The 27,050-nt window shown below is 41.3% G+C and overlaps 1 protein-coding gene across 2 annotated transcripts in view; it reads right to left on the minus strand.

Annotated features, from left to right (window-relative positions):
- Positions 1 to 27,050, minus strand: part of AOAH (acyloxyacyl hydrolase) — a 73,392-nt gene that overhangs the window by 11,422 nt on the left and 34,920 nt on the right. For both annotated transcript variants that reach the window (XM_053975528.1, XM_053975537.1), the window contains exons 9-20: positions 26,731 to 26,801; positions 26,177 to 26,225; positions 25,792 to 25,840; positions 24,576 to 24,670; positions 17,379 to 17,470; positions 15,278 to 15,360; positions 10,830 to 10,866; positions 9,712 to 9,786; positions 4,555 to 4,727; positions 2,166 to 2,224; positions 2,027 to 2,086; positions 395 to 491 (exon numbers count right to left, since the gene is read on the minus strand). In XM_053975528.1, the coding sequence (XP_053831503.1) occupies positions 395 to 491; positions 2,027 to 2,086; positions 2,166 to 2,224; positions 4,555 to 4,727; positions 9,712 to 9,786; positions 10,830 to 10,866; positions 15,278 to 15,360; positions 17,379 to 17,470; positions 24,576 to 24,670; positions 25,792 to 25,840; positions 26,177 to 26,225; positions 26,731 to 26,801 (940 nt within the window). The remainder of the gene's footprint in view (positions 1 to 394; positions 492 to 2,026; positions 2,087 to 2,165; positions 2,225 to 4,554; positions 4,728 to 9,711; positions 9,787 to 10,829; positions 10,867 to 15,277; positions 15,361 to 17,378; positions 17,471 to 24,575; positions 24,671 to 25,791; positions 25,841 to 26,176; positions 26,226 to 26,730; positions 26,802 to 27,050) is intronic.

Below are 27,050 nucleotides of genomic sequence, written 5' to 3' on the forward strand. Positions count from 1 at the left end.
TCAGCCTGAGAAGCTGCAGTGGACAAGCAGGAGGCCTTCTTAGCAGAGGCACATCTCTTGTCCTTGTCACTTTGCTACCCTAGAGAAAGTGGCCAGTTTGCTGTGCATCACTGGGTGGTGGGTGCCAGCAGCTGGGACCAGCAGGGACGCTGTGGTTGCCAAGGCAGTGGTGGGATCTTGTCTCAGGAAAGGTGCCTGGTTACCCCACCCATGGAAGCCAGGAGAAGCTGGCATTAAGGATACCTCCTTGGCTACAGCCCTGACAGCAGGGTCACCTAGGCTGACTGACTGTAATGCCCTTCTCCTGATACAGAGCCAAAATATGAGGAGCATATCAGCAGGCCAGAACTTGAGTAAATGCTTTGTGAGAAAGACAGGGTAAAAACCAACTTACTTTGTCTCAGCGGGAAATCCATGTAGAAAATATCAAAGTTGGCAAATTTCTCAGATCTTGCTATTTCTTTCAGGACATTGGAAAGTTGTAATGCTCTCTGCAAAAATCAAATGGTTTAATGTCTTCATTGCTATTCATGTTGCTTTGCATGGATTCAGCTTTTGTCACTGATGTGCAGGCAGGAATTTGAAAGCTAATGTTGCCCTTTCTTCTGGGAGACCGGAGGTGAAATGAGGCTCTTCATCAGAACATGGACTTGCATGAGCACCACCAGCCTTTGGACTACCCAGTTCATCCTCACAGACTGCACTGAGGCCTCAGCTGATTTCGTGAGTTTATTACAGCATATGATTATTTCACTGGAGACCTCTTTAAGTAGTGCCCCTACACTTATATAAATATTCTAAGTTTCTCACTTTTGGAGCTGTTTCTTAAATAAATGCAAAACTTTTCTACAAGAGAAATGTCCTCTTTTCCTATTATCCTTGCCACTACTAAGATGGGGGTGATAACGCTTATCTACGCAGACCAAATTTCACCCTTACTTTCAGAAGACTAAATTAGCACCATTGAGTGTCTGCCTGATACATCCAGTGTAATTTCTGCAGCCATAACAGAGATCAGGATCTTCTAAATATTTAAATTGTGCAGTTTGGATAATAACATAGACAATTAGTTTCAGACAGGGGCTCAGAATGATTAATTCATACCCTGCAGACATATGCATTGTTCATGGACAGAAGTTACATGTACTCTATGTTCTGTATTGTTGATATGAATATATAAGCTGCAATCCTGCAAAGGTTTAGGAATGTACTTAATGGCCCCTTCTGAAGTCAAGAGGGACAGGGCATAAAATGAAATACGTATCTAAGCTTTGGTGAAATTAAGGTCATATTTTGTTGTTTAGTGAATGCAAACATTAATATAACCTACACAGAGATGACACCTTTGATAATATTTGGTTACTGTCTCCCTTTACATGGCTGCAGGGGACTGCTGGGATTAAAAATCAGCTTGGTACCATAAGAAAATAAATGTCTGTTTTTATGTGTCATTCACTTCTGCAGCCAGATATTTAGGGTGAGTTTTAAGACATCTCTGTTCTGTCCATTCCCGTTCCTGCACTGAGCCTGGATGCTCCCTGGTCACACCATCTGGTGATTAAGTCCACAGAAACGTGTCTGAGGATGATTAGCACAAATCCCAGATGAAAACAGGGTAAGACTCTTGCTCTCAGGACCTGATCCCACAGCCAGAAAAATCTATGCAGCTGGCTTGTCATACCAACAGTTCACTTGATTCAAAAGCCTTTCCTTTCTTAGCAGGCACATTTTCTTCTTAAAGAACATGAACCTGAACAGTTCTGTCTTGGGGAGATCACATCCCTTGAGCATAAATTTGGGTAGCTGAGCAATACCTTTACAAATCCCTTAACTTGAGCATGCTGCCTCCCAGAGCCTGAGAGGCATTTGAAAGAATAAGTGTGGATGTTTCCACAACTTCTCCTTGCATTTGGAAGAAAAAAAATGTTCTGATATCTTGCCTCTGGGGCAATTGGGCTTCTCTCCACAGACACAGGGCAGCGTCTGAGCACTGGGGTGATCCCATTGCAGCCCCATTGTGACTTACCTCTGAGGTCAGATTCCTGAGGGTCTCATTGGGGGTCAACCAGCCGCTGCAGGGGCTCACCTGGCAGGCATGAGGAGAGGGGCTTTAGCAGCAGACCAAGATGAAAGGGGGGCTCCTAAGGTACATCAGCAGACCTTACCTGGAGGCAGTCAAGGAAAGAGTAGAGTTGACTGTACATGACATCCTTGTTCAGTTGTCCTGCAAAGCACAGAGAGCGAAATATCGTGTGCCCGATGGTCAAATGTGACTTCATTCTGCACATCTGTGCATTCCTGTGCCTTACACCCCTGGGTGGGAAGAGGCACCCCAAGAGCCTCATCACACCCTCAACCCCCAGGGTACCCTCCCACCACCAGAGCCGGGGTGCAACAGAGGTAGCAGCATCAAGGCATCCTCCTCCTAAGATGCCCATGTCCCCTCAGTGTGCAGAGCCCCACACCTGCTTTTCCCACATCCCTCTCCTACCTTTCATAGGTGATTTGTCTCACGTGTGGAGTTAGTCATCACAGCCTATGCCAACCTCCAAAGTGCATGACTGATATTTTCCCATTAACCTGTCTCTCACCCGCCAAAGAAATGCAGGGTTTGCAAAGCTGAAGGGTGCCTGTATACACTCTGAGTTTTGCATTTACTTCACAGAGGTTGGCCTTAAAAGGGAGAAACAATTTTGCTGTCATAGAGGGAAGTGGATATGCTTGTGTGGGTGAGGAAATTCGAGCACCAAGTCAAGCACCCAGCTAATATTCTGTAAAATTCACTGTGCTATGCAATAGCCTGCCTTGCTGAGAAAATGATCAATTTTCTCAATCTTTTCGCTTCTTTGGTAACTACAACTAAGATGGGAATTAAATGGCCGCATTTTTTTGTATTAGTTGTTTTATTGTTTGTAGTACACTGATCATCCCATCAGGCTTTGATACTTTTGCAGTACTGAAATAGGAATTTCTTATTGTTGTTTTTAGGAACTGCAAAGTATAATCTCTCCCAAGTGAAATGGGGTTCTCAGGTTGCCTTGCAGTGTCTCCCTGATACAGATGTGTTTCCTGCCTTTCACACAGCTGCCCAGGAAGCAAAAGGTGGGGAGTTCAAAGATCTAGGAACACTTCTGGCTATTTGGATGTTCCAGATTCCTGTAGCTTGAAGCATCAGGCCTTGGGATGGGCTGTTGTGGAGACCAGGGATGTGGCAGAAAGACAGACTGATGTCTGGTCACGGCTGACTGGCAGCCAAATGGGGAAAACTGCTCATAGTCTGTTGAAGGATGCACCAGAAGGGATCCCTTGCTGCAAAACGTGTTGCTTAGGATTAATTAGGTCCCTCCAAGGCAAATCAGCCCCTCTGAAAATTTTCCAACTGATCCTATAGTTAATCACTCCTGATTTGGCTACATGTTGTCTGTGATAATTAGATACCTAGTCAGAGGAACTGTTGCTGTGATAAACATGCACTCACAGGAAGAAATGTATTTATGTGACTAAAAATTAATTATGACAGGTTTCCCCTGCCTTGAAAGGAGTAAGATTTTTCTCTTTTTTTTTTTCTTAATTTTTTTATTGGTACTAGTGTAGTGGTTATAGAGAAAAATATAGGAATAGAAATGGGAAAGATGTGAGCCCATTGGTAATTACTAGGGGATCTTGGGGAAACCACAACACAGCTGCAAGCTGTGTTACCCAGTGGTTGCCAAAATCATCTGAAGTTGTAATCTACCATTTTAATGATGTGATTTAGCTTCTCTCTCTCTTTGCTGGTGAGAACTATTATGACAACAACTTCCTGCTTGTCAGATGCAAAAAAGATTCTTTTACTCCAATACAAGTAAGTACATGCTTTTGGTCTAGAAAGCCAAGGAATGAGTGGTCTGTTAATGGTCAGAGGTACTGTGCCATTCACACCCTGAGATGATAGGATCCCAAAGGCAGCCTCCAAATCTCTGAAAAAAAATGCCCCAAAGCACTTTACACTCTGAGGGAATGTCCCAAAACGTGCCTGCACACAGTATGAGGTTTCAATCATCACATATAGCTAGTGTAGGAGGTGCCAGGCACCCAGCACTGGCAGAAAATTTATTTCTCTAATATAAAAAGTGTCTTTTGCAACCCTCTGACTTAATCTTCTGCCTTGGTCCACAGCATCCACTGATCAGTGAGTGTAAACCAAATGCCCATCTCCACCTGTAACAAAAATCAGGATGAAGTGCAGGCAGTCTCGCCACAATTTTGGGCCAAGACTGAGGTAGAACAGCTTGTTTATATCACCACAACATGTGTTGAGTCTGGTTTAGAGCTGGGTGAGTATGGTTTGTGAGGGAACCAGGCAGAATAAGGGTCTAACCTGTCCTGCACTAGGAATGGTAAGAGCTGTCATTCCTACTTCTGCAGCACAGCCAATATCTGCCTCATATTTCTCAGATCTCCACTCAGTCAGGTTTGCTTGAAGTCATCAATGGATTGATAGATTTTTTAGGGAGAGAAGCCAACATGAACGGGCAGATAACCAGGAGGAACTCCACAACACTTCAAATTTACCTAGAGGATGGAATCTGTCATGCAGGTTATCCCAGAGGAAGCGGCCATCTACCAAGCCTGTTAAAATCACATGGCTGCCATTTGGAAGACGGGAGTCCAGGTATCGCAGAGCTTGCACCACATTGGAGAGCATTTCTTTGGGTGTGGTCATGTGGGCCAGTGTGTCACGTTCCCTAAAGAAGAAGATGCCAATATGACATTGTGTCAGGAATACTGTGTCCCCAAAAGGGTGCCTGAAACAGTGTCATTTTCTCTGTTTGCTGCTCTTCCACATTAAGTCAGCTGAATAAAACATCAGGAAAATGCTGTGATGTCTCTCAGTTGTCATTGCCAAAATCAAATATGATATAAAAACCTCCCTGTCTCAGCGTACCCCATCTCTCTGCTGAAAACAGACAAATGAATCCCTTTCTTATAGAGTGGACTCCTGTTGTGGGTTAACCTCAGTGGACAGCTAAGCATCACACAGCTGCTCACCTGCTTTCCTTCCTCCACTTCCTCCCCAGTGAGACAGGGGAAGAAGAGAGAGTAAAAGCAAGAAAACTTGGGGGTCAAGATGAAAAACCAAACCAAAGCAGTTTTTGTTCAATAAGTGAGGAAGATATAGAAGAAGAGAGAAAGCAAGCAAAGAAGTAATGCAAAACCAATCCCTCATCACAGCTGGGTGAAAGTAGGACTTCTTTCCCCATGGGCTCCTGTGCATACCTTACCTTCAACATGCTCTCTGAGTATGCAAGGTAGGAATATCTAAGGTAGCTTTTTCTCCCACATGTCTTACACCTCTTACTACAGCTCTCCAGGAGGGCAGGAGAGGGGTTTGGACAAATATGTGAGCCTGAAGAGAGGTGATACCTAAGATTAAAATAGTCCATTGGGGGACAGGAGCTGTGTCAGTGTTCCACATGGACTGAATGCCCACATTTTGTGACTCATTGTCAGGCGTGAACCTCTTCAATACAGATTCCCCAGCCCAGGCTTATCCTTCCCCTCTCTTGTATTTATCTGTAAATGCTGCAGGAGTGTGAGGGGAAATTAAGTCCTAAAGTTGAAATACATTTCAATTTATATAAGAAAAACAAACAAGCAAAACCACCCCAGGCTGCCTGGAGAACACTGCTCTATTTATGTCATTATAGCAACCACTTTATTACAGAAAAAGCATTCACGCACTCTCCCACCCAAGAGCTGCTGCTGTGCTCTCATGATGCACGTGTCCATAACAGGGGCTGACAGCAAGGGGGAACACAGCCCTGAGAAGGTTGTCCCATCCCATCAAGAGAGGATCCATCCACCTTGGGAAGCAGGGTCATGTGACAGTTTTCATTCCATCTTGGTGGTGTGGTTCAGCTGAACAAGGTGTTCAGAAAGAAAGGTCAAGAAGAATGACAGGGGATGTCCTTCCAAGCAAGAAGGTTGCACTAATGACCCCCTCATTGTTTTAGTGGTTGCCACATTTTGTCCTCTTACTTGTGCTCTTTGCTTGTAGAAAAGCAAACACCTTAGCGGCCAGAAGGCTCCATCCAGATCCTTTCCTTAGGGTAGTCCTTTCGTCTCTTTCTTGGCTTCCCAGGGGTAAGAGAACAGCAAACTTGATGCTTGCAGTGCTGAGCAAGCTGCTGGTGAATTGGGTCAGATTCCTTGTCAGTGAACACCATAGAAGCAGGAGCTTTCCAAAGCACTGTTGTTTTGTCTTGAGGCACTCAAAATATTTAGATTCAGAGGAGGGGAGTGGATGCTGAATCCTGGGTGGGAGAACCATGTTCCCTTAGAAGGATTTGGGATTCTTCAGTGAGCTGCTTTTTGCAGCAAAATAATAATTGGGTGAGTTTCCTGGCCCCAGAAATTTATCTTAATGTATGTAGTATGTGCTGCTGAAGTGTTTGAGACTTTCTAGCAGGGAGAACTGAAAAACAGCATTAGGATTCAGGTTTATCCTTTTGACAGCCACCAAATCAAGCTACTTTTGAGATAAGACTGTGGATTTGCTCTGAAATTACTTCATTTCGCCTACAGGTGTTGGAGCACTTGATTTCAAAATACTGGTCTGATGTAAGGCCTCTACCAGAAGTAAACATGTCAGCACAAGCCAAAATTAATATGGCATTCATAATTCCACTTTCTCTTGTCGTACAGTGTTGAAGTAATGCAAATATATCTTCAGATTTCTTTTCTGTGCCAGGCTATGAAATTAAATCCAAATGAGAAGAAAGCAACCTTTTAGGCATGTTCAATTTTGGCTCTGCCATAAGGACTCCAAGGTGCCTGGGTGAGCACCAGGGCCTGTTGTGATACCCTCACCTCATTCCCTTGGGCTTGCTGCACAGGGCTGGTATGCCCAGGGGATGAGGGCTAGAGGTGCTGCCTGTTCACACACTATTTTTAGGGCAGAAGGGGTGCAGCAGCTCTTTGGTGCTGATAGCTGTACAATAAAGGGGCACTATGCTCTTGCTGGCACTGGTGTCACTTTGTACAAGGTCCTTTCACGGTGGGTTGCTGCTCACCCTTCTTTGCTGCTGCCACCTTGCTGTTTGTTGCAGATGCCATACATGCAGATGTGTGAAGGAGAGGCTGGAGGAATGGTGCCATACCCAAAATGCAAAATGCAACTAATATTTTCATTAACTGTACAGCATTTGAGACTTCTGGTGCTCATTATTTTCTTGTCTGATTTTTTTTTTTTTTTTTTTGTTGTTCTAGGTCTCTGTATCCCATATTTACACCTCAGTGGGCTGAGAGATACATTGCCATCTGTCTTTATTTTTCTAACCCCCCTGTTTGGACACCACAGTGTGGAGACTAGGGGGAATGTGTAACACAGGCTGCCAATTTCATTATCCTTTCCCTCTACAAATATCCACATTATTCATTGCCCTGCTCTTCGCATGGGATGAAATACCTGCATTTTAACAGTGCTTTGGGAAGAGCTGTGTCTCCAGTATGCTCATCACACCGCCCTCTTTTGAAGCTAAAATACAGGATAAGGCCAGGAAGGCTGTATTACTGCAGTTTAGAGCTGTCCTTGAAGAGGTTTTTATTTGCCAAGCCCCAGATTTGAAGTCAAGCCCATCAGATGCTCTGCATCCTCTGTAACCTCTGTAGGTACATCAGAGCCAGGGCAACTACACAGTAACTGGACTCTGAAAAAAATCTCTCTCTGCTGTCCATCCCCCTCAATGGAAACAGCACAATGCTACAGAAGCTGTGGCATCTTTCCTTGCAGGAGTCACAGGGATCACTACAGCCTGATACCTCTTTTGATGCTGTGAATGTTTTGGAAGAAAACAGACAGAAAACAGCAGTGAGAATTTGAGCAGACAACAATGTGTCTGCCAGATAGTGAATGCTGGGATAAAAAGACATCAGAGTTTCAAGCAAGCATTAAATACTGCTCTGGAAGGTTTTGGAATATACAAATGGGTGAGGTAAGGTCAAAATGGTTTAAATTTCTGGAAAATTTCTTTTTATTTCAGATGAGTAGAAAGCAGTGTTAGAGACAGGGTAAGCAAAAGGAATAGCTTGCAGAATGAGGAATAAAAAAAAGGAAAAAGAGGTGCTTTTGGCAAAGGCAGTGACACAGCAGAATTGAAATATGTGCACAACAAAGCCTGGGCCAAGCCTGTGAGAAGATACCTTGAAAGTCTCCATGGCAGGAGCCATGGACTTCAGCAAAGCTGGAAATTTTATTTTTTTGTGGAGGGGGAAGTAGGGCCTTTTTCATCCTGGCAATGGATGCAATGATATCTCCATAGGCTTCCCAGTAAACAGATCCCCAGGACAGTCTTGTCAGCAAGTACCAGGAAAGCTGTGACTGCTTTTCCCTCTCAGTCAGAACATGGTAGCATTGCTTTTGAGGGTTTGTGCATCTTTCCCCTAACAGGAGCAGGGTGCTGAGGGCAGATTTGGCAGTTCTGGGCAGGGGCTCAGAGAGAGCATGAGCACTAGAGGGTGAAGGTGTTTGGGAGGTGATTTCTGCGTGCTGCCTGCATGTGCCTAGGGTGAGGGTCATGCCAGGAAAGGACCTAAAAGGTGCCCCTGTGGCCCCACTTCTGCCACAGCTGAGGGCTCCCAGTTTCTGCAGTGCCGAGGAAAGCCTGCCTGGCTTTGGACATCCTCATCTGGAGCACAACACCTGGCAAACAAAGTTTCAATGCATGAACTGCCTGTTAAGCAGTTTTAGGACACCAAACCTCAGCCATTTTCATGGCTACATCTGACAGCCTGCGTATAGCTTCCACTTCATTATACAATCTGCAGGTGAGAATTTTCAAAAACTTTGGCAGGAAACTTCACTGAGCGTGCAGCATTTATTGAAGTGAGTGTTTTGAAAGTCTCTGTGTAAGTAAGATTGATTTCTTCCACGTATATGAAAAGCTGAAGATTGACCATGGTGAAAATAATGTTGCACTAGCAACAGCACTCAGACCTCCTGCAAAACCAAAACTGCAGTATGGATGTGCTGTGCACTGGCCTGGTTGCAAGGTGTTTTCTGCCTTCCCACTACCAGGAGGAAGGGAAGTATCCAGCTAGTGACCTCTTGGTGTCCCTGTGAGCATTGCTAATGGGTAGTACCAGAACTATCAGTTTAGAAAGCTTCAGTTCATTCTCCTGCAGAGCTCCTGCAGAGCTTATGGTGTGAATAAAGCCAGAAAGACAAAACACATCATCAGGAGAACACAGCAAAGAGTGCAGGCAGCAGAGGCAGGGTAAAAACGGACCTCAATAGGGGATTATGTTGTCATTCCTCAGAAATGATGAACCAGTCATGCTTTTCCTCCTCAGAGGAGGTGGCACAATGGGTAAGATGGATATACATGCTTTTAAACACTTCGCCCCCCGCCCCCCATTGTTATTATTAATTTCCTCTGCTAAGTTAGAAATAATTACTTCAGACGTACCATTAGTCATTTTATGACTGGCTTATAAAAGAAAGAAAGAAATGCAAGCTCCAAATGAGGACTGGTAGGTGCCTATGACAAATACAGGTAAGGAAACAACAAGTATTTTCAGCAGAAAATTAACAAAGAAGAACCAATTGCAAAGAAAAATGCCATCATGGAGAAGCACAAAGCAGTGAGACACAAATGTCCAGGCAGTAAGAAGTACTCTAAAGAATTCAAGTTTATGCTACTATAAATGCTCATTTAGTTTAAACCTTACCCATTGCAGACATCATTCCCAATTGTAGCGTAGATAACTATGGCTGGATTGTCCAACAGCTGATTTCTGGCCAAACTAAAAGGTAAATATGGGCGATGTTAACTAGGAAATACACTCTCAGTGTCTGAATCACACACCATGTTTTTGTGAGATCAAATTTGGAAGTACCCTGGTTGGATATGGACAATACCCAAATGACTGTACTCCTATTGTGAGAGGCTTTTTTTGTTTGCTTGTTTTGGGTTTTTTTTGGGTGGTTATTTTTTTTTCACTCTAGTTTTATATTTTAGTAAAGTGACTTAAATGAAGTTATTTTCACTTCTTCCTTTTGCTGCTTATGGACTTGTCTTTTTCACTGTTTTTCCTGCTGGCTTTCCATTTTCTTTGTGTTACTCAGAAGCCAAATCAAATTGTTTCACTTTGGGGCAAAGACATGAATCAAGATGGGATTTTTTTAATCAGAGACGGGAGAGGAAGACTAGGTTTAGCTGCCAACTAAATCTATGTGTAGAATTGAACTCAAGATCAAATCAGAATGTGGTTTGAATCTCAGTACTAGAGGGCAAGAATTCATTATTTCTTTTTCTGGAGGAGAGAAAAATAAATCCTTTAGGACACAAACTGTGTCAGTGTCAAGCAAACTAAATCAAACCCAGCTGACCCACAACGCACCTAAATTTATCTGAAAAGGAGAGTTGCAGCCTCTCACTACTCAGTAGCTACTCAGTTATATCCATATGGAAATAACAGTGGGGCTGCCCATGTCTATCTACATTGCTACATGCAGTTAAGGGGGCCAAACACACAGATTTATGGAAAGGCTTAGTCTCTCTCCTAAAAACACTGTAAATGCTCCACTGGCTTAACAGAGCCAAGTTCAAGTCCTGGAGATGATGATAGCCACACTTAAACCCAGTTTTTCTTCTGTTTATTAATGTTTATACTAGAGAAGAAAGAGCCAGCACTTCAGAGCACACTGGTCAAAGGAAGCAATGCTTTTTAGAACTTTCATGGATAATATAATCCTCACAGTGCTTTGCTTGTTTCTGTCAAAGAGGTTGAACTTCATCAGTGCTCCTGTACCTTGAGTAAGCTCTTGAATCTCATTAAGCACTCACCTTTTTATTAAAGAGAGGAGGTTTCCTGAAGAACCACCTGATCACACATAGGGGGAACAAGAGAAATAATACAATATTGTTATAGAGACAAAAAAAACCCTGAATGCAAAACCAAACTACATCTCATATTTCCAAGAATGTAGAAGCACTAAAAGTAAAAATGGAGCAACAATTCATCTCTGTAACCTTTTTAGGTGTTGGCACCAAGAAGTAAAGCTATATCCAGAGACCTGCTGCTTTCTTATCTGAGTCGCACACTTCAGCCTGTAGAAAATCAAATATTTTCAAGTTCAGGGTTATTTGGATCTGGCTTTTAATCCAGATCTGGAAGCTTCTTCCCATCTGTTGAACATAGTAGTCTCCTGTAAACCAGCCAACCTGACTTGTCAACAGTTGATCTATTTTAACTTTCCCTATAAATTGCAAAGGGAACTGTTCTCACTCTTCTGAGAGAGTGTCTCACAGCTATACCACATTGGGACTGATTCAGGTCCTAAATATAAGCACCAAGTGCCATTTTTGACATCCCAGAGTATCCAAGACACCTGCAGCAGGGCTGGCAGATAAACCATAAGATGCATGAGAGATTGTGCACTTCTGGAGAGACAGCTGGAGGTGGGAAAGATACCATAAAGCACCTTAAATAGCTGTAGACACCAATGTTTGGGTTCCTCCTGCACGGCTCTCCCCACGAGTGTCAGACTTAGAAAAAATAGTATTAGGCCAGCTGCACTCCTCCCAAGAGGCTCTGCATTTCAATAGCAATTCATCCAAAGTGTTGGATGAAAATCTTTCCTCCTTGAGGAATGGAGCTGGCTACACCTAAACATCTGTGAGCATCTGCATTTACCTTTTGAAAAGCATTCCCATTTAGTAAAACTTTTGTGCCTTAAATTTATTAGCAGGTCTTTAAAGGCTATGCATATTCATTCCAGCCATCCTCAGCACACAAATCAAACTCCATCACCTGCAGTACAAGAGAGATAGCAAACAAGGAGCCAAAAGTCTTTATGCTTTGGTCAAGATGAGACTAGGTCTATGACTGCAAGAAACTCACCTCATAGCAAGGTACAGAAACATAAACTTCAGAGAAGCAGATCCTACAGGTAGTACATGCTCATATTTTTCAGTATTTTCACTTTCTCCTCTTTTTTCATTCCTTCTCCTCTTTTATTATCCTCCTCCTATTCTCAGCTGAATGCTTCCCTGGTCTCTCTCTTCTCTCTTCTGCATTGTGCTTCTGAAGCTTGCTTTAAGGAGTAAATCCTGCCCTCCCTGCAGCTCTTGAGGGGAAACTTGTGGACAGAACATCATTAAATCCCTGCTGGATTGGTATGGGGGAAGAGATCTAAGATATAAACCCCTAAGGTAGCGATAATACACTTTGCATTTTAATAGTGATGCCTTTGTTATTATCACTCACAGTGATGCCAACTGCATATATCAAGGAATCCTTTATGTTTTGAATAATCCAGTTCTTCCAAGCTGAAAACAAAAGTATCAATCTGCTGCTTCTCTCCTGGGGGTTGCTGATCCATTCAAAAATCCAGCTCTTCTATTCAGAAGGTCTTTTCAGCAGGGTAAAAGCCCCACAAAAACCTCAGAAACTATGGCTTGGAACATAACTACCAAAAGTTGGGGTTTTTTCTGTTTAATAGCCCTTCTTTCAGCTAGAGCTGAACACCCTTTGCTTAAGCCATTCTGTCACAAGGCTCCCTGGACTGCAGCTGTGGCTTCAGCATAAATAAACTAGTGGGACCTCTAGAAATTAAAATGTATTTACAAAAAAGCAATAAGCTGTTCTTGGGTATGTATTACCTCCACAACTATGGGTAGTTATAAGCAGCTCTGTGGAAAGCATTAGCACAGTTACAAATCAAAACATCAAGAAAATGAATGGGTATCTTATGAAAGAGTTTTTATGGGTAAATTGAGTCTTCAAGGAAGCTTTTATGATATACAGGATGCAATCTGTGATGAAAATATTTGAGAGAGAAAAGGAGATGAAACAGAGCAGTTACCCTCACACTGTTCAATGTCCTGGAATCTACTCCTGGATTTTTCCTGCCTCTCTCTCTTTGTTTCTTTCCAAATATTCTCAGACCGGTGAGGGTTTTTTTTAGTTTTGGTTGAGAAATCAAGGTTGGGTTTGCTTCCAATTGTGAGGGAAGGGTCCACCACCTCCAGAGGATAATGGGAGTTTTTAAGAAAGAGAAAGCAGAAATCCTGCCTGGAGAAGGCTGGGGAAGCCTTTCTCCACATTGAAAATGCATGTCCTGAGAAGAGCAGTGGGGGAATGCCCTTTTGTGCTAAGTCTGACACAGTGCTGGTGCTTTTGTAGGGGAGCTGGACAGGAACATTGTTCTTGGTGCCTGGCTTGGCTTGCCATGCCTGGGCTCTAGCTTTTGGCTGCATATCTCCTCCACCAGATCAGCATCCTTTCCTTGCACACATGTGGGGCTGTGAAGCATCATTTTCAGAGGAAGGTTTAGTTGTCCTGGGTGGGGTTAGGTCAGGCTGTTCAGCTGTTTGCTTTATTGACCCTGAGGGTAGCTTTTTAAATCCTCCCATTCTGGGAAACTATTACACCAAATGAGGCAATAAAAGTGAACCTTTACAATGCAGTGTCAGTGCGATGATTTAGAGAAGATATCCTGATATTCTTCTCTTACTAGTAACTTTCCCCGTTTTAAATTCACTTCTTAATTTTCTGCAGGGTCTTTTGCCTTGACACAGGCTCACCTCTTTTTATATCCTGCAGGTGTCTGTAGTGTAAGTGGAAAGGGGATATGTGGAGAGAAAAAGGAATTATGAACACAGTGAGAGATTATAAAAAAATCTACAAGGGAATTGGGAAAAGGAAGCACATGAAATACTACTCCCATTAATGTAAAAAGAGTAGAACAAGATAATTAGGGTATCAGGTACTGAGGCAAATTGGATATAAATGAGAAGAACCATTGGTCTAGTCATCCTTGACCATCTAGTTTGGCCCTTTTTTTAATTCTCTTTCACACACCTGGGGGAAAGAGAAAGCCCACCTGGGGGACTGCAATGATGGGAGCCACCAACTAGCAACCTGCAACTTACAGGCAAGAAAGTCAGAAGCACCTGACTGATGACACCAAAGACGTTGTAAAACACTTTCACCGAAGACTCAAAGCCTCAGGAACACCATGAGTACCACAGGGAGGAGCAAGGCATATGAGAGGCATTGCCAGTGTCATTGGTGCTGGCACCAGAATGAAGGTGAAAATGCCCACCTGAGCCTGGAAGTGATCCCTGCATCATGATACCTGTCTGTGCAACCTCTTCTGCCTGGTAAGATCACAGACTCATAGAATCACAGAATTTTTAGGATTGAAAGCAACTTCTAGCGATCATCTGGTCCAACTCCCCTGCCAAGGCAGGGTCACCTCGAGCAGGTGACACAGGAACAAAACCAGTTGGGGTTGGAACGCTGCCAGAGAGGGAGACTCCACACCCTTCCTGGGCAGCTGTTCAGTGCTCTGCCACCCTCAGTGTAAAGATATTCCTCCTAGTGCTGAGGTGAAACTTCTTGGATTTTATCTTATGGCCATTGCTCCTCATCCTGTTGCTGAGCACCACCAAGAAGATTTCAGCAGTGTCCCCTTGGTACCTGCCTTAGAGATATTTATGTGTATCTGTTTGTTGGAGGTGGAGGGCTGGGGCAGATCCTTTCTGATCCCATTTTTTTTCAGGAAATTCCAACCATTTAATAAGTTTCTAAGTAGTTCTAGAGACAGCAGGGCTCCTCATTTGTAGCCAGCATGAATCATCTGCTGGAAAGAAAGAACATCCCATATAGCCAAATTATATACCCGAGGAAAATAAATTTTCCCAAGCTTCTGCAGCCAGTTTTCTGAAGCATGAAAATTAATTAAATACAATAGAAACAAAAAGGCATAATCACAGCATAAACAAGTGTCTTTCAAGCCTCTCAAACCCACTGCTCTTCCCTGCTTAGCTGCTTCTCTACCCACTTCTTATTTCTTGCATTAATCTTCCTCTTCTTCACACTGGGATACCATGCAAAACCCTTTCCTTAATTCTAGGTAGATCAGGTCTGCTGCATATTTATATTCATATTATATATCTCTTTATATATCTATATATATATGTTTTTAAATAGAAAGATGATGTCTGCCAGCCCCACAAAATAAATTAATCAGAACCCAACAATGTTAATTTTTGTTTATGTCTTTGATTACTTATTAAAAATCTGTTCTGAGAGCACATTAAGATGCCAGCACCACTGGGTTAAGTGCTGAGTTAAATAGGTGCTATTCTTTACTTTTCCATAAGCATACAACTAAGAAGGGGCTTCTCTTTGTTTCTGACAGATGTTCATTAATGCAGCATCAATTATCAGCACTAGCAATGTCAAAAATAATAATAATAAAAGAAGTTTAAAGAAGTTAACATACCATTTTGGGAAATGTTCTGCAAGTCTCTGTGATTACAGCGATTTCTCTTCCGTAAACGTAGATACAGAGAGTCTGTCCACCCTCTGAAATAAATTGAGAAAATGCAATCTGCTAAAGTGATATGATAATGACGAAAACACAGCTGATATTAAAAACGAAGTATGCTCTTGTCTGTGAAAAACTCAGTACACCAGTTATGTATATGCTTCTATTTCACCATCTCTCTCTTTTTGTGGCCATAAAGCGTTTTAATCTTGAACAGGGTGGCCTAAAATAAAGCAAAGATACCTACTCAGAAACTATAAACTGATGAAGAGTTTCTCTGACATTGTTCCATCCAGGAACAATGCTTTTATCCTGGTCTTTCAGACAAAGCATTTAAAAACCTTTTTGTTATACATCATTTATCAAAACAATTCTGTTGGTTGTTCACAAATTGACATTTCAATTGGTTGTTATGGAGCAATAAGTAAAAGAGAAGAAATATTGGCAGGGCAATCATTTCCCAACATCATAAATCTTGGACAGATTAATCTGAAAACAGGTTATGCTTGACTGTTATAAGTGCTCTTCTTTATTTTGCACTGTTGAGAAAAATGGAAAAAAAAAAAAATGAAAAGGATAACAGCCCAGAGGGTGATGAAAAGACCAAGCTCCCAGCCATGAGTACATGGTCATTTCTACCTGGGCTGCAACTGTTTGTTTGTTGTTTTTTTTTTTTTTTTTCTTTCAGGAGTGGAAGAGATTAAAAACTGAACACTGGACCAAGGCTTATCACTGACAACTTCAAGGGCTAAGCTCTGATCACTTGTGAGCTTCAGATTGTTTGGAGCCCAGACAAGTAGTGTGTACTGAGAGACTGGGCATTGCAACAGATTTTTAAACGTCAGTTTTGCTATGGCTCTGATAGAGAAGGCTGCACAGATCTTTCCTGTTGGCTTGTCAAGTACTAAACTGCCTTAAAGCAGATACTGTGTGAATGTAGCTGAGGCTGAGAGCCTGGATTTTGCACAGGGAGAAAAAAGGAAACAAAAGTCCAAGTATATTGTGCAACAGATATTTTTCCTGGAAAAAAAAATGTTATTCTGCCAACTTTTAAATTCAAACCTTTTCAGGCTTGACCAATGCTTGGTTTGGCATTCAGCAGTATTCCTGACTTATCCTAGACATAAAAAATAAAAATTATTTGAAACTTAGGTCAGACCAGGCACTGGTTGATGATTGTATCCTGCAGCTCTTGCAGGATTTAAAGGCCTTTTAATGCTGGACAGAGAGATGATTAATAAAAAGCTTTTTTTTTTTGGGGGGGGGGTGGTGGTGTTTGGGTTTTTGTTTGTTTGTTTGTTTGTTTTTGTTTGTTTTTGTTTTTTTTTTTTTTTTGTTTTTTTTTTTTTTTTTTAATTTCACAGTTACAACTGCAGACATTTCAAGGTGTTTTGTGTTTTGGACTTTATTTGCCTTCCCTTCTGGCAGGGAATTTATTTTTTCCATTTATTCCTGCAACCTTCCCCATCCACATGAGCCAAACTAACACAGCAAATGAGGTCACAGACTCTTTCAAATTCTCCTTTTGCTATTTCCCTCTAAATGTGTTTAAGAAAAAAAAAAAACAAAAAAAAAAAACGTAGGAGGGGGAGAAGAAAGATTTCCCCCCAGTAGGGAACACTATGAAATAACCATGGGGACACCCTTTATTTCACTGTTTCATCAGCAAAAAGGAAACATGAGGAAGAGAGGAGGATTTAAAAAAAAAATAAGAAAAAAGAAAGGCTGATTTTTGTTACTTTCAGCAATGCTTTCCTTCCCCTGAATTTTGTAAAAGAACTAGTTTATCTTTTATTTCTTTGGGGTTTTTCTCCCCAAAATTACAGTTTGACTGGTTCTAAAACCTACCCTGAATTTCAGGAAGACTTGCTTATGTATTTTAAATATCTTTTAAAACTCTGGATCCAGGCTTGATCTTGGTTTTAGAAAGAGCAGATGCAGAGTTGAACAGTATTTTTCTCTTTCCTTTCAAGCACTGTTTTGTGTTTTTTTCCTTGCAGTGCTCTGAGTGACCTAGAGACTCGCTATAACTTGGGCATCCTTTCTGTTGGCTTACCCGATGGTGGAATTGAGAAATCCAGTGATCTCTGAGAACTGGGGCCAGTCAAACTCATCACTGAAAGCCATGGGGAGATTAGCAAATGATTTCTGAAAGAGAAATTTTAAAATCAATCCAGTATCACCCTCACAGACATAAAATCCTCTTAGCAAATTTGAACACTTCTTAGCCAGAGCATTAGCCAGACAGCAGCAATCGTAACTACCACTAGTAGTTGTAATTATGTATGCATATACTTAAAAAGCTGGCTTTTGTAAGACAGGTATATGAAGGGATGGAGGAAGGAAAAGCAGAGGACATATCTGAATTGCAGCTTTTGGTGCCATTTTATGTGAGCAAGGCCTGCAGGTGCAGACCCCCAAGGCAGCAGCTGATTGCTCCAGCATCCATCCTGCCCAAAGGTGTGTCAGCCTTGGGCCCAGGAAGAGAAGACAGCATGATGTCCCCAGAGAATATGGCAAAGGCATAATGTCAAATTCACTCAATGCTCCCCTGCCCTCTACAGCAGGATGAGCTGAGGACATCCAATCCCCTAAAAACCTCTGCCTGGTACTCACTAAATTTTGGGGATGGCACTAAAGCAACAGGGTCAGAAGACCTCTGAGCATGGCAGGGACAAGGGAGAAAAATACATCTGACATAACCTACCTGTGCAAATACATGCATGCTATACCCTTCTCTGTTTTGCTGATATTGGTCCCTAATGCTTTTTTACAGCAACTGACACCCTGCGAAAGCCTCTCTACAGATGCCATGTTGCACGTTTAAAACACAGTGCCCTGTTCTTTCCCACTTTGTTTTCTGAATGTCCCAAAAATCATGAAAGGTTAGGAAAATAGCCTTGATAAATTGTGCCACCTCAGAAGGACAGAACATGGAGTAAATTTCCAGCTTCTCCTAGTCTGGGGTATGCTTGCAAAGACAAATGTGTAAATCCAGTGTGCTCATAAAGAGGAAAACTGCTGATGAAAAAGGTAATAACCAAAAGAAGGTCAAAACATAAAATCAGAGAACCTACAGGCTGGTTTAATCCATATAATTTATTAGCTTCATTTTCTCTTCAAGAAATTGTGGGGTTTCCTTCAGACCTCACTGCTATAAACAACAAGCAGGTGGGTAATTCTTTATCCAGGAGGCTCAGAGTAACTGAGGAGCTAGAGTACAGCTAAATCTTGTGCTGCCCACCAAGTTCTAATTCCAAGAAAATGATTGTTTAGGGGAATGGGAGTTGTACTTGAGGATATGGGTTGAGTATATGTCTAAGGGCTTTGACTGTAAGAGGATGGAGGGAGATGCAGGGAAAAGGGAAGACAAGCAAGTAAAGGGGGGGTTGTGGGGGACAGAAAGTCCTGAAGCCATGCTCTGAGCAGTCTAATGCACAGCAGATGCCGTTTTAAGCATGTAACAGCACATTTGACCCACTTACAGTACATCTGCATTAGTTACCAAGGTGAAAAGGGGCCTGTCTTAATTATCTTTCAGTTTGTTCTCTCTTTCTCTCTCTCGCATACGTATATGTGTCCTTGTGTGTATGTGTACATACATATAAAAATAAAAAACATTCATTTTTTAGGGCTGCAGGGGAACTTCAAATTTGCCTTATTCAAATCTGTTAGTTTTGTGTGCAAACAAGCCAGTAATCCAAGGGCACAGCAATGAGCAGAAGTGGACCGATACAGCATAGCTTGGCCTTTTCCTCGTCATAGGTTTGCATTGGAGGTGAGAGAAACAGTCACCTAGGACAGAAAAAAACCCTGCAGATATGATCTCTTATAAGTGACACATATATTAGAGTATAAAAGAGATAAGAATTATTTAGTACTTTTTAAACAAATAGTTTTATGAATAATTCTCTCATTATTTTCAATTAGCACTCCAAAACAATATCTTCATTGGACAAGTCCCGGTAATTTTTAATTGTTTGGTTTCTTTTCCCCTGCAAACTTAGCTTAAATATGAATTTGCCAGAACCTAATTGAGTTGCAAATTGATTTGAAGAGGACCGATTGAGCCCAAAATTATAGTTGCATTTGAAAACTGGATATGCATTTAGCATTGACACTGCTCCAACAAAGCACTTAAGGACCAGACTTTTGAAGATATTTCAGCTCCAAAGGATGAAGATGAGTAGTTAATAGAAAATTCAGAAGAATGCTGAACCTTAAACTCTCCATTGATGTAGCTTGGAAAGTACAGCCTAACAGACTGTGTTGCTTAGTCTCAGATGCAAATGTGTCCCACTCTAGAGGTGCAACTGTGTTGACTTTTAGCATAAAACTCTTTTGAGCACAGCCTTGTTTAAATACCATTCTCTAGACTATTCTGGCTGAGAAACCTACTTCAGCCCACGTGCCAGATTTTAGCACAGAATCAGTAGAAAATTATTCCAGCCTAGCTTCAAATGCCATATTTTAGCATCAAATGCTTTAGATAGGTCTCATTCCAGTGAACATCCTCCTCTCCTAGATGTGCCCTACCTTGAAGTATGGGGCAGCCAAAGCCATGGCTGATGCTAAACACACACATGCCAAGCTGTGCTTAAATGGAAGAAGGTTCAGGGTTGCTGTGGCAATAGATTTTCAAATTCAGAATACAAAAAGGCACTGGAAACCTAACACTTATATAAGTCCATCCTGGAAATCCTGGAATCGTTGAGGTATACCTTAATTTAAATGAAAATTGGGTGTTTCATTTTATAATGATTTTAATGCTGTTCAAATCCTGGTGAGAGTACTAAGTACCACAGAAAACTTTATTATTCTAAATGTACAAATAAGCAAACCTTTAAGTCTCAAGAAAAGCACAGCCTATCTTTTTAAAAAGCACAAATTACATTTCTACTCTGTAAAGCTGCAAGGGATAGAGGTTTGAAATTAGCAAAACTATTACCTTATTTCCCACAAAATGCAATGTCTTAGTCATGACAATACTAGCTTGGAGAAATCTGCCTGCATTTCACTGCATCTAGAGGAATGCTAGATAATGTTTTTAAAAAGAATTGTACACATCAAACTTCTGGTTTTTTTCTAGTGGTGTGAAAAAACAGAAGTCAGTGGGATAAGTGTTTGGGACAGCCTGAATCCACATTTAAAGAAATTAGGAATTCTGCTAATAGGAAATAAATAATATGAAACAGTTACTTTGATGATAATCTGAGAACCCCTTGAGTTTGTGAGCAACTGTGTATCTACTGGACTATGGATAAATGTAGGATTTATTCTTCTCTTTATTCAGCAAAAAAATAGAGATCCAACAGTTTTAAATTGCATCTTTCCAGAAAGGGTATTATTTCCATCACGTTTATAAATATAGTGCTGTTACCTCAAAATAAAAATGTCTCTAAAACGAGATACGAAAGTTGCTTCTATTCCAGACATACAACAAAAAAATGCTGTAATTAGTAGCTATTTGGAAGTCAATAGTAAGCAGATGGACAGAGCAGCAGGAGCACAATATCCATCACTAAACATACTAGTGTTTTCAACATTAGCTTTCTGCAAAAAACCTCTACCTCAAAACAATACCCAGTATTTCTTCTGCTTTGCTAAACCTTATAAAGTGCATATCTAGTGCATTATACTTCATTTTTAGTGTCCAGATTTTCAGATTAAAGGGATGAACATTCAGCTCACTTCTTGCTGAAACTCTTAAAAGTGTGGCAAACCCAAGAGCTGTTGATAACCAGAAAGCAAAAATAAAGTTGATTCGACTCCTTCTTAGAGATGTAGCATTCTCTTTGTGTAAGGTACCCATGACTTTCCCGATATAGGAAAGAGTGGTGGGTTTTTAGTTGTTTTGTTTGTTTGATTGTTTGTTTCAACTGGAGAAATAGCATGCCTGAGCTGCAGTTTTCAAAGATGTTTCCACCTCATAATGGGTGTTTCCCACACCAAGTAATGTCCCTGTGTGCTCTTTCTGGGAAGAACATACTCTGAGAGGGATGCTAACTGTATATGTGAGTGGCTCCTAGGTAAAGGCTTTGGAAATAACACTGGAAAACAAGAGTGCTCCCTCTGATATTTAGCATGCCAAAGGACTTGATATGGGAAAAGTGAATGATGCAACTTGATGCATCCCATACAACATGAGACATATAACAGAAGCAGTCCCCCTGCACCAGATTACACTGGGGGTTATGACCCTTACAGGACAGAGCTAAGAGGGCAGTAAGTTCCTAATTAGACCAGGAAATCCAAAATCCAATGTATAGCATCTTGCCAACAATGCTCTTCAAGTCAATGGCATGGACACATGAATTCCAAAGCTGTTCAGCCCAAATACCCATCTTGTCACCCCTGTGCTGAATATCCAGCTACCCAGACCACACCCTGAGTGAGTTTCTCATTCACACTCTCTTTTCTTTCCGTACTCATCATAGTCTCTCCTTTGCAAGGTAGACTATGTGCAGCAAAATCAGGGAAAACAACCATTCTGCAGAGCTTCTAAATTAAATATTCAGTATCTCTCCTAAAAAATTATTTCCTCACCTAATTAGCTTTAAAACTGGAATTAACAGCTGTCACTGATGTGGTGCTGATTAGCAGATCGGCCCACAGCATCGTTACCAAGTGTAAATTTTTCTTTACACCTGTTTATGCAAACACTTGTATATGTAAACAGATAAAAGGATAAATATAAATAAGAAATATGTGAAATATAGAAAGCATATAAAATGAATATATAACAATATAGAAAAATATTAAAGTAATGAAATAATACACAGAATAAATCTAAATTAACAGGCACACAACTTTTTCCTGTACACATGATACAAAATCTGGACAGGGCAGGGGCAAGGAAGTGCTATTTGAAATTCCATGTTTGGAGGTTTGATGTTCTATTGAAATGAAAATTAAAGCTTTGAACTTACTCTAGTATTGACTGTGGATAAAACCATTTGACAAACTAATATTTTTACGTGTCTTATCAAAAAAAAATTGGCAGAATCAAAGCCAAGTGTCTTGAGTTAGACAGCACAAGGGAACAGCAGGTACACAAAGATGATGCCTTTTCCTCTCTTCTCCAAGACCTAACTTCAAATCCTTGCTGTAGTCCCAGATTAAAGATGTTTCCTGTAAAATTAGGACATAGACCCTCTGCAATTTCTCTGGTCACAAAATCATCTCTGGATGTGTTTCAAAATTCTCCTTGAGAGAAGCCTTGCACTGAAAAATTATTGAAGCCAGTTAATTTGTTAACTAAGCCTAGAGATGAAGGGTATTTGCCAGTGGCTTTTAATACAACACAAGAGACAGCAGTCTTGCACCTTCACAACCCCAAGGCAGTTAAATTGCTGCTGTTGACATCCTCCACAGAGAAAGCAAGACACAAAGGACGAGGAAGAGGCAGTGATAAAGTCTGAATTAGTTCAGAAATGATATTGCTAGTGCTTTTGTGCTCAGGTGACAGCTTTCACATTCATGGTGAGCTCCAAATTAAATAACCTTTTACTTTTGCTAGAGTTTAATCCCAGATAATAGTTTTTATACAACTGAAATCTCTGTACGTCTGCATTAATATTTAACTGATGTATTTTTGCCAGGTTGGTAGGAAAGCTTGGAAATAGTCCTAGAAAAAAACATGTTGTTTCCTATCCCAAACCTCACATATATTTTTTGGGCCTTACACAGAGTGCACCAATTCCCTCCCCATGCAAGCTGCTCTGTACTCATCAGACAGTAACAAAGAGCCTCCAAAACTCACTTTTGTAATCTGCACTCCAGCTCCCAGTCTTGAAGCTTGTGCCTTGGCATGCTATTAGCAGACCTTGACCCATCCAGCTGGTGGATCAGCAAGCTTCAAGCAAGAAAAATTCTTTCTAAATCTTCATTACAATGATAACAAAATGCTGACATAGTCTAAAACTGGTCTTGCCTATATGGCTTTACTACCAGCCTTACTGTCAGAATCATCCTTGCCATCAGTATTATGATCATCTTTATTAGATGAGATAATCTCAATTATCATTAGTGCTAATTTATTGTGTTCCTCATCAGCTCTGTCATCAGTGTCATTCATCTAATTGTTGCTCATAAGCATTTAACAAAGAAAAACAATGGCTAATCTGCAACATTTAAATCAGCTCTGGGAGCAAAAGTGGAAAAAAACCCATGAAACTCTCAGATCTCCCATAGCACTGCATCTACTAACAGTCTGGAAAAATAATTGTTCTCCAGAAAATGTCTGTAACCTTATTCTACAGATATCTACAGACAGTGGATGTATAGAAGGTTTTCATCAGGAAGGGTGGGCAGTGATGATCTGTCTGCTCACCCCTGTGCAACAGACCCTTGTGCAGAGAAGGACAAGGTACAGTCCTCCCTGGCTAGGGACTGACAGCACTTCAGGATAGGAAACAGCAGTGAAGGTCGGGAACATACCTGTGCATTTATCTCCACCCCATAATTGCAGTTTGCTGGAATGATCTTTTCCTCTTAATTATTTCATTACGTGCCAGTGAGCTGCAACAAGCCCAGTATAGTTCACAGTCAGGGGCATTTTGTTGGTTTTTGAAAATAGGAAATGCTGGGATACCACCCAAGGATAGGCATCAGTGTGGCAGTGATATTTTATGGTGACAGGAACTCTTGCCTTAAGGACAAATCTATTATAAAGTCTTGGATGACCCTCAAACACCTGCAAATGCATTTGTTCAACAATCCTCAAAAACAGAACACTGGAGTTATGAGACCTATTTCACATATGCCACAGGCTGAGGGAAAACAATCCAGGACATGTCATTTCAAAGCCAGATTCCTAAAGCAGAAATTCCCCAACTGTCAGCAGGGTCACTTCTGCAAACACTCTCAAACACTCTCACAGCAAGGAGACATCCCATCCAGGCTGCTAATGGCAGGTCTGATCCCACAGACAGCACGGGTCTCCTTGAGCTGCAAGCACGTGTGTGGAAAGCCAGATGTCCTGGTTTGTGTCTCTGGCACAGCACCGGGACTCTGCAGCCAAACTCTTCCCTGACCCAATTGCACAGATGCCGGAGGAGTGGCAGTAGCACAGGGCTATGCTTTTTTATCTTCATAGGAGCAGATGCGGGAGGATACTGATACACGTGAGACCATAACTACAAATTCCAGTGCAGCAAAGCATTTTACACTTGTTTCCCTTTGGCAACCTGCAGCACAGCAAAGAAAGCAAATGGCAATCAGTGGTTTTGGCAAGCTGAACGTGATTCCTCACCGCTGACATCTGTGTGACGGTCATCCACTCGGGAGGGATGTGGAAGTGAGCGCCGGCTGAGTCTCCCAGGAGCACGACCCCTCTGGAGTCTGCACCTGATGGATGCATTTTGTTAGTCACATGTGCAGAAAGAGCAAACTGAAACCCAGTTTGGAGAGTGCTTAAAGAGGAACAGCAGTAGCAGCTGATGGAGTCACAAGGGTGACTGACTACACCCCTCTTCACATGGCTTAAATGTTCAGACATTGCAATTGGATTTTCACTTCATCTGCAGCAGAAACTGTCTAAAAGGCATTTGCCAACAACCCTAGAGAAACAACTGGGGACTGGGCATGAAAAACTGGGGGAGGTCTTGCTAATCGGAAAAGAATCCTGGTTGTATTCAAATTGTGTGTTATTTCAGCAGAGGTTCTGCTGTGCAGACAGTGTTTATTTTTACTATCCATAGATTATGCATTAAAAAGTACTTAAACATTTAGGGAAATCGGATTACTCAGAAAATTGCTCAAAGCTCCTTATAACAGAACTGGGTGGCGGATATGCTACTCATATGAGTATTTCTGCTAGAACAATCTGTCTGGTTTATAATTAATGTCACTTAACATTTGTAGATTAGCCTTTCATCTAAAAATGTTGAGGAGTCTTGCCAGGCAATGGTTCATCCCCAGGATACTGATTTCAATGTGAGGTGAGGTGAGTGGCAATCACAGTCACTGCTGGTTTATGAGGGTCTTATTTGTGCAGTGTGGACACACAGGCACCCACCCACACCATGGTCAGGGAGATCAGCTGATGCTATCACTTCACCCCTTTAAGGCCTGATCTGGAAAAAAATGCATGTAATTATGGCAAGAGGTAAAACTGGACAAATGTAAATGTTAACCTGCTTCCCTAAATCTCAAAGCCATTACTCTGGGTTAGTCTCCAGGCACCAGAGAAGATACAGAGCTGACATCTCAGTTTGCTGCTGTCCCCGATCTATGTATTCGACTTCATTACTGAGCTGACTTTTACCAGGAAATTACCAGCAGCCTATTTTTTTCAAGTTTCATCTTTACCCATCCTCAAGATTAAAAAAACTCAATAATTTCACTTTTCTCATGATGTTAAAAAAGCCTGTTGTCTTTCCCTTGCCTTGTAAATGTGCAAATATTGAAATATTTATAAAATTAATACATAAGATACATGGTTTATTGTATTGACTCTAACGATTTACCTTTGCAGAACTTCTCTTCATAGGGAATTCCATCTTTTGGATCCACACCCTATTGGAGAAGAGAAAGGGTAGATAACAGTACCTATTTAGCACCTGAAGAAAGGCAGTGCAAAACAGAGGCTGAGAATTTAGTAATTCTTGAATGCTTGCCTGCAGGAGGCACTGCATCATAATAATGATGTATTCCATTACATTATTTTAATAGGTATATCTGCATTTTAATTAATCATATAAGCTATAATTTAAATAATCATAAGCATCAATAAACAAAATATCAGCTAATAAAACCAGAATAAATAAAAAGGAAACATTTGTAAACTAAATCAAAGACTAAAGAGGATAAAAGAGAAGCAGCAATCAGGAAGATGCAACTTCATTTACTTACCCATATGCCATTGCAGTTAGAGTCACCTTCTGCATCCCAATTATCAGGACTAAAATGGAGACACAAAAGGATAAGAAATGTCACCAAAAAAATTTGGGAGATCAGATCCTCAGTACCATTTTTCACCAAAATTAAAAAGGAATTAGAAATTCCTTTCTGCATGGAAGGGTGGGGTTTTCCCCCTTTTGGATCTAGGAGAGGGAATTTTTCCTAGCAAAATGCAAGCGCAAAATGCAACATTAATTTAAAGTTAATACTAGAAGTTGATAGATGAATCTTATCCTTTTAGTCAGTGGCATGGTTTCCCTCCCCACCTCTGGTCTGTCTGACCAATTTTAGCTGCAGATGCTTTAGAGAAAGGAAAGAAATATGTGCACCACCCCTGCAAATGAGTCCCATCCTGGTCTTGATCATCCCCTCTTGTCTCCCTCACAACAAAGTCAAGCAACCGGCAGTGATGTGCTGTCTAAGAGTATGGTCAAAACAAAATCTGGAGCTCATTCTTCTCAAAGCCACAGTTAATAAGAAGCCTTTAAAATAATTAAAATCTTTACCGCCTGCCAGGGTACACGGTTGTGTTTTTGTCGTTGCAGTCTCTGCCTCGCCAGTGATAGCCCCTCAATGTCTAAAGGCCAGGAGAAACACGCAGAGAGGACAGCCATTATTACTCTTGCACTTTTAATTTAAAATATCTAAAATGAGAATCTAACTCAAGGTGTAGGAATAAAACCCAGTAAACAGGTTGAATTCCAGAGTTCCTTTGCTAAGCTTTAATAAGGGACACCTAGCATATTTTGGTGCAGAAATAAGACAAGTTGGCAATTTATTTTTTTGTTTAATATGACTTCACCTCTTATTAATTCAGTAAACAACC

This window comes from Vidua macroura, chromosome 1 (genome assembly GCF_024509145.1).
Source record: "Vidua macroura isolate BioBank_ID:100142 chromosome 1, ASM2450914v1, whole genome shotgun sequence".
Taxonomy (NCBI): domain Eukaryota; kingdom Metazoa; phylum Chordata; class Aves; order Passeriformes; family Viduidae; genus Vidua; species Vidua macroura.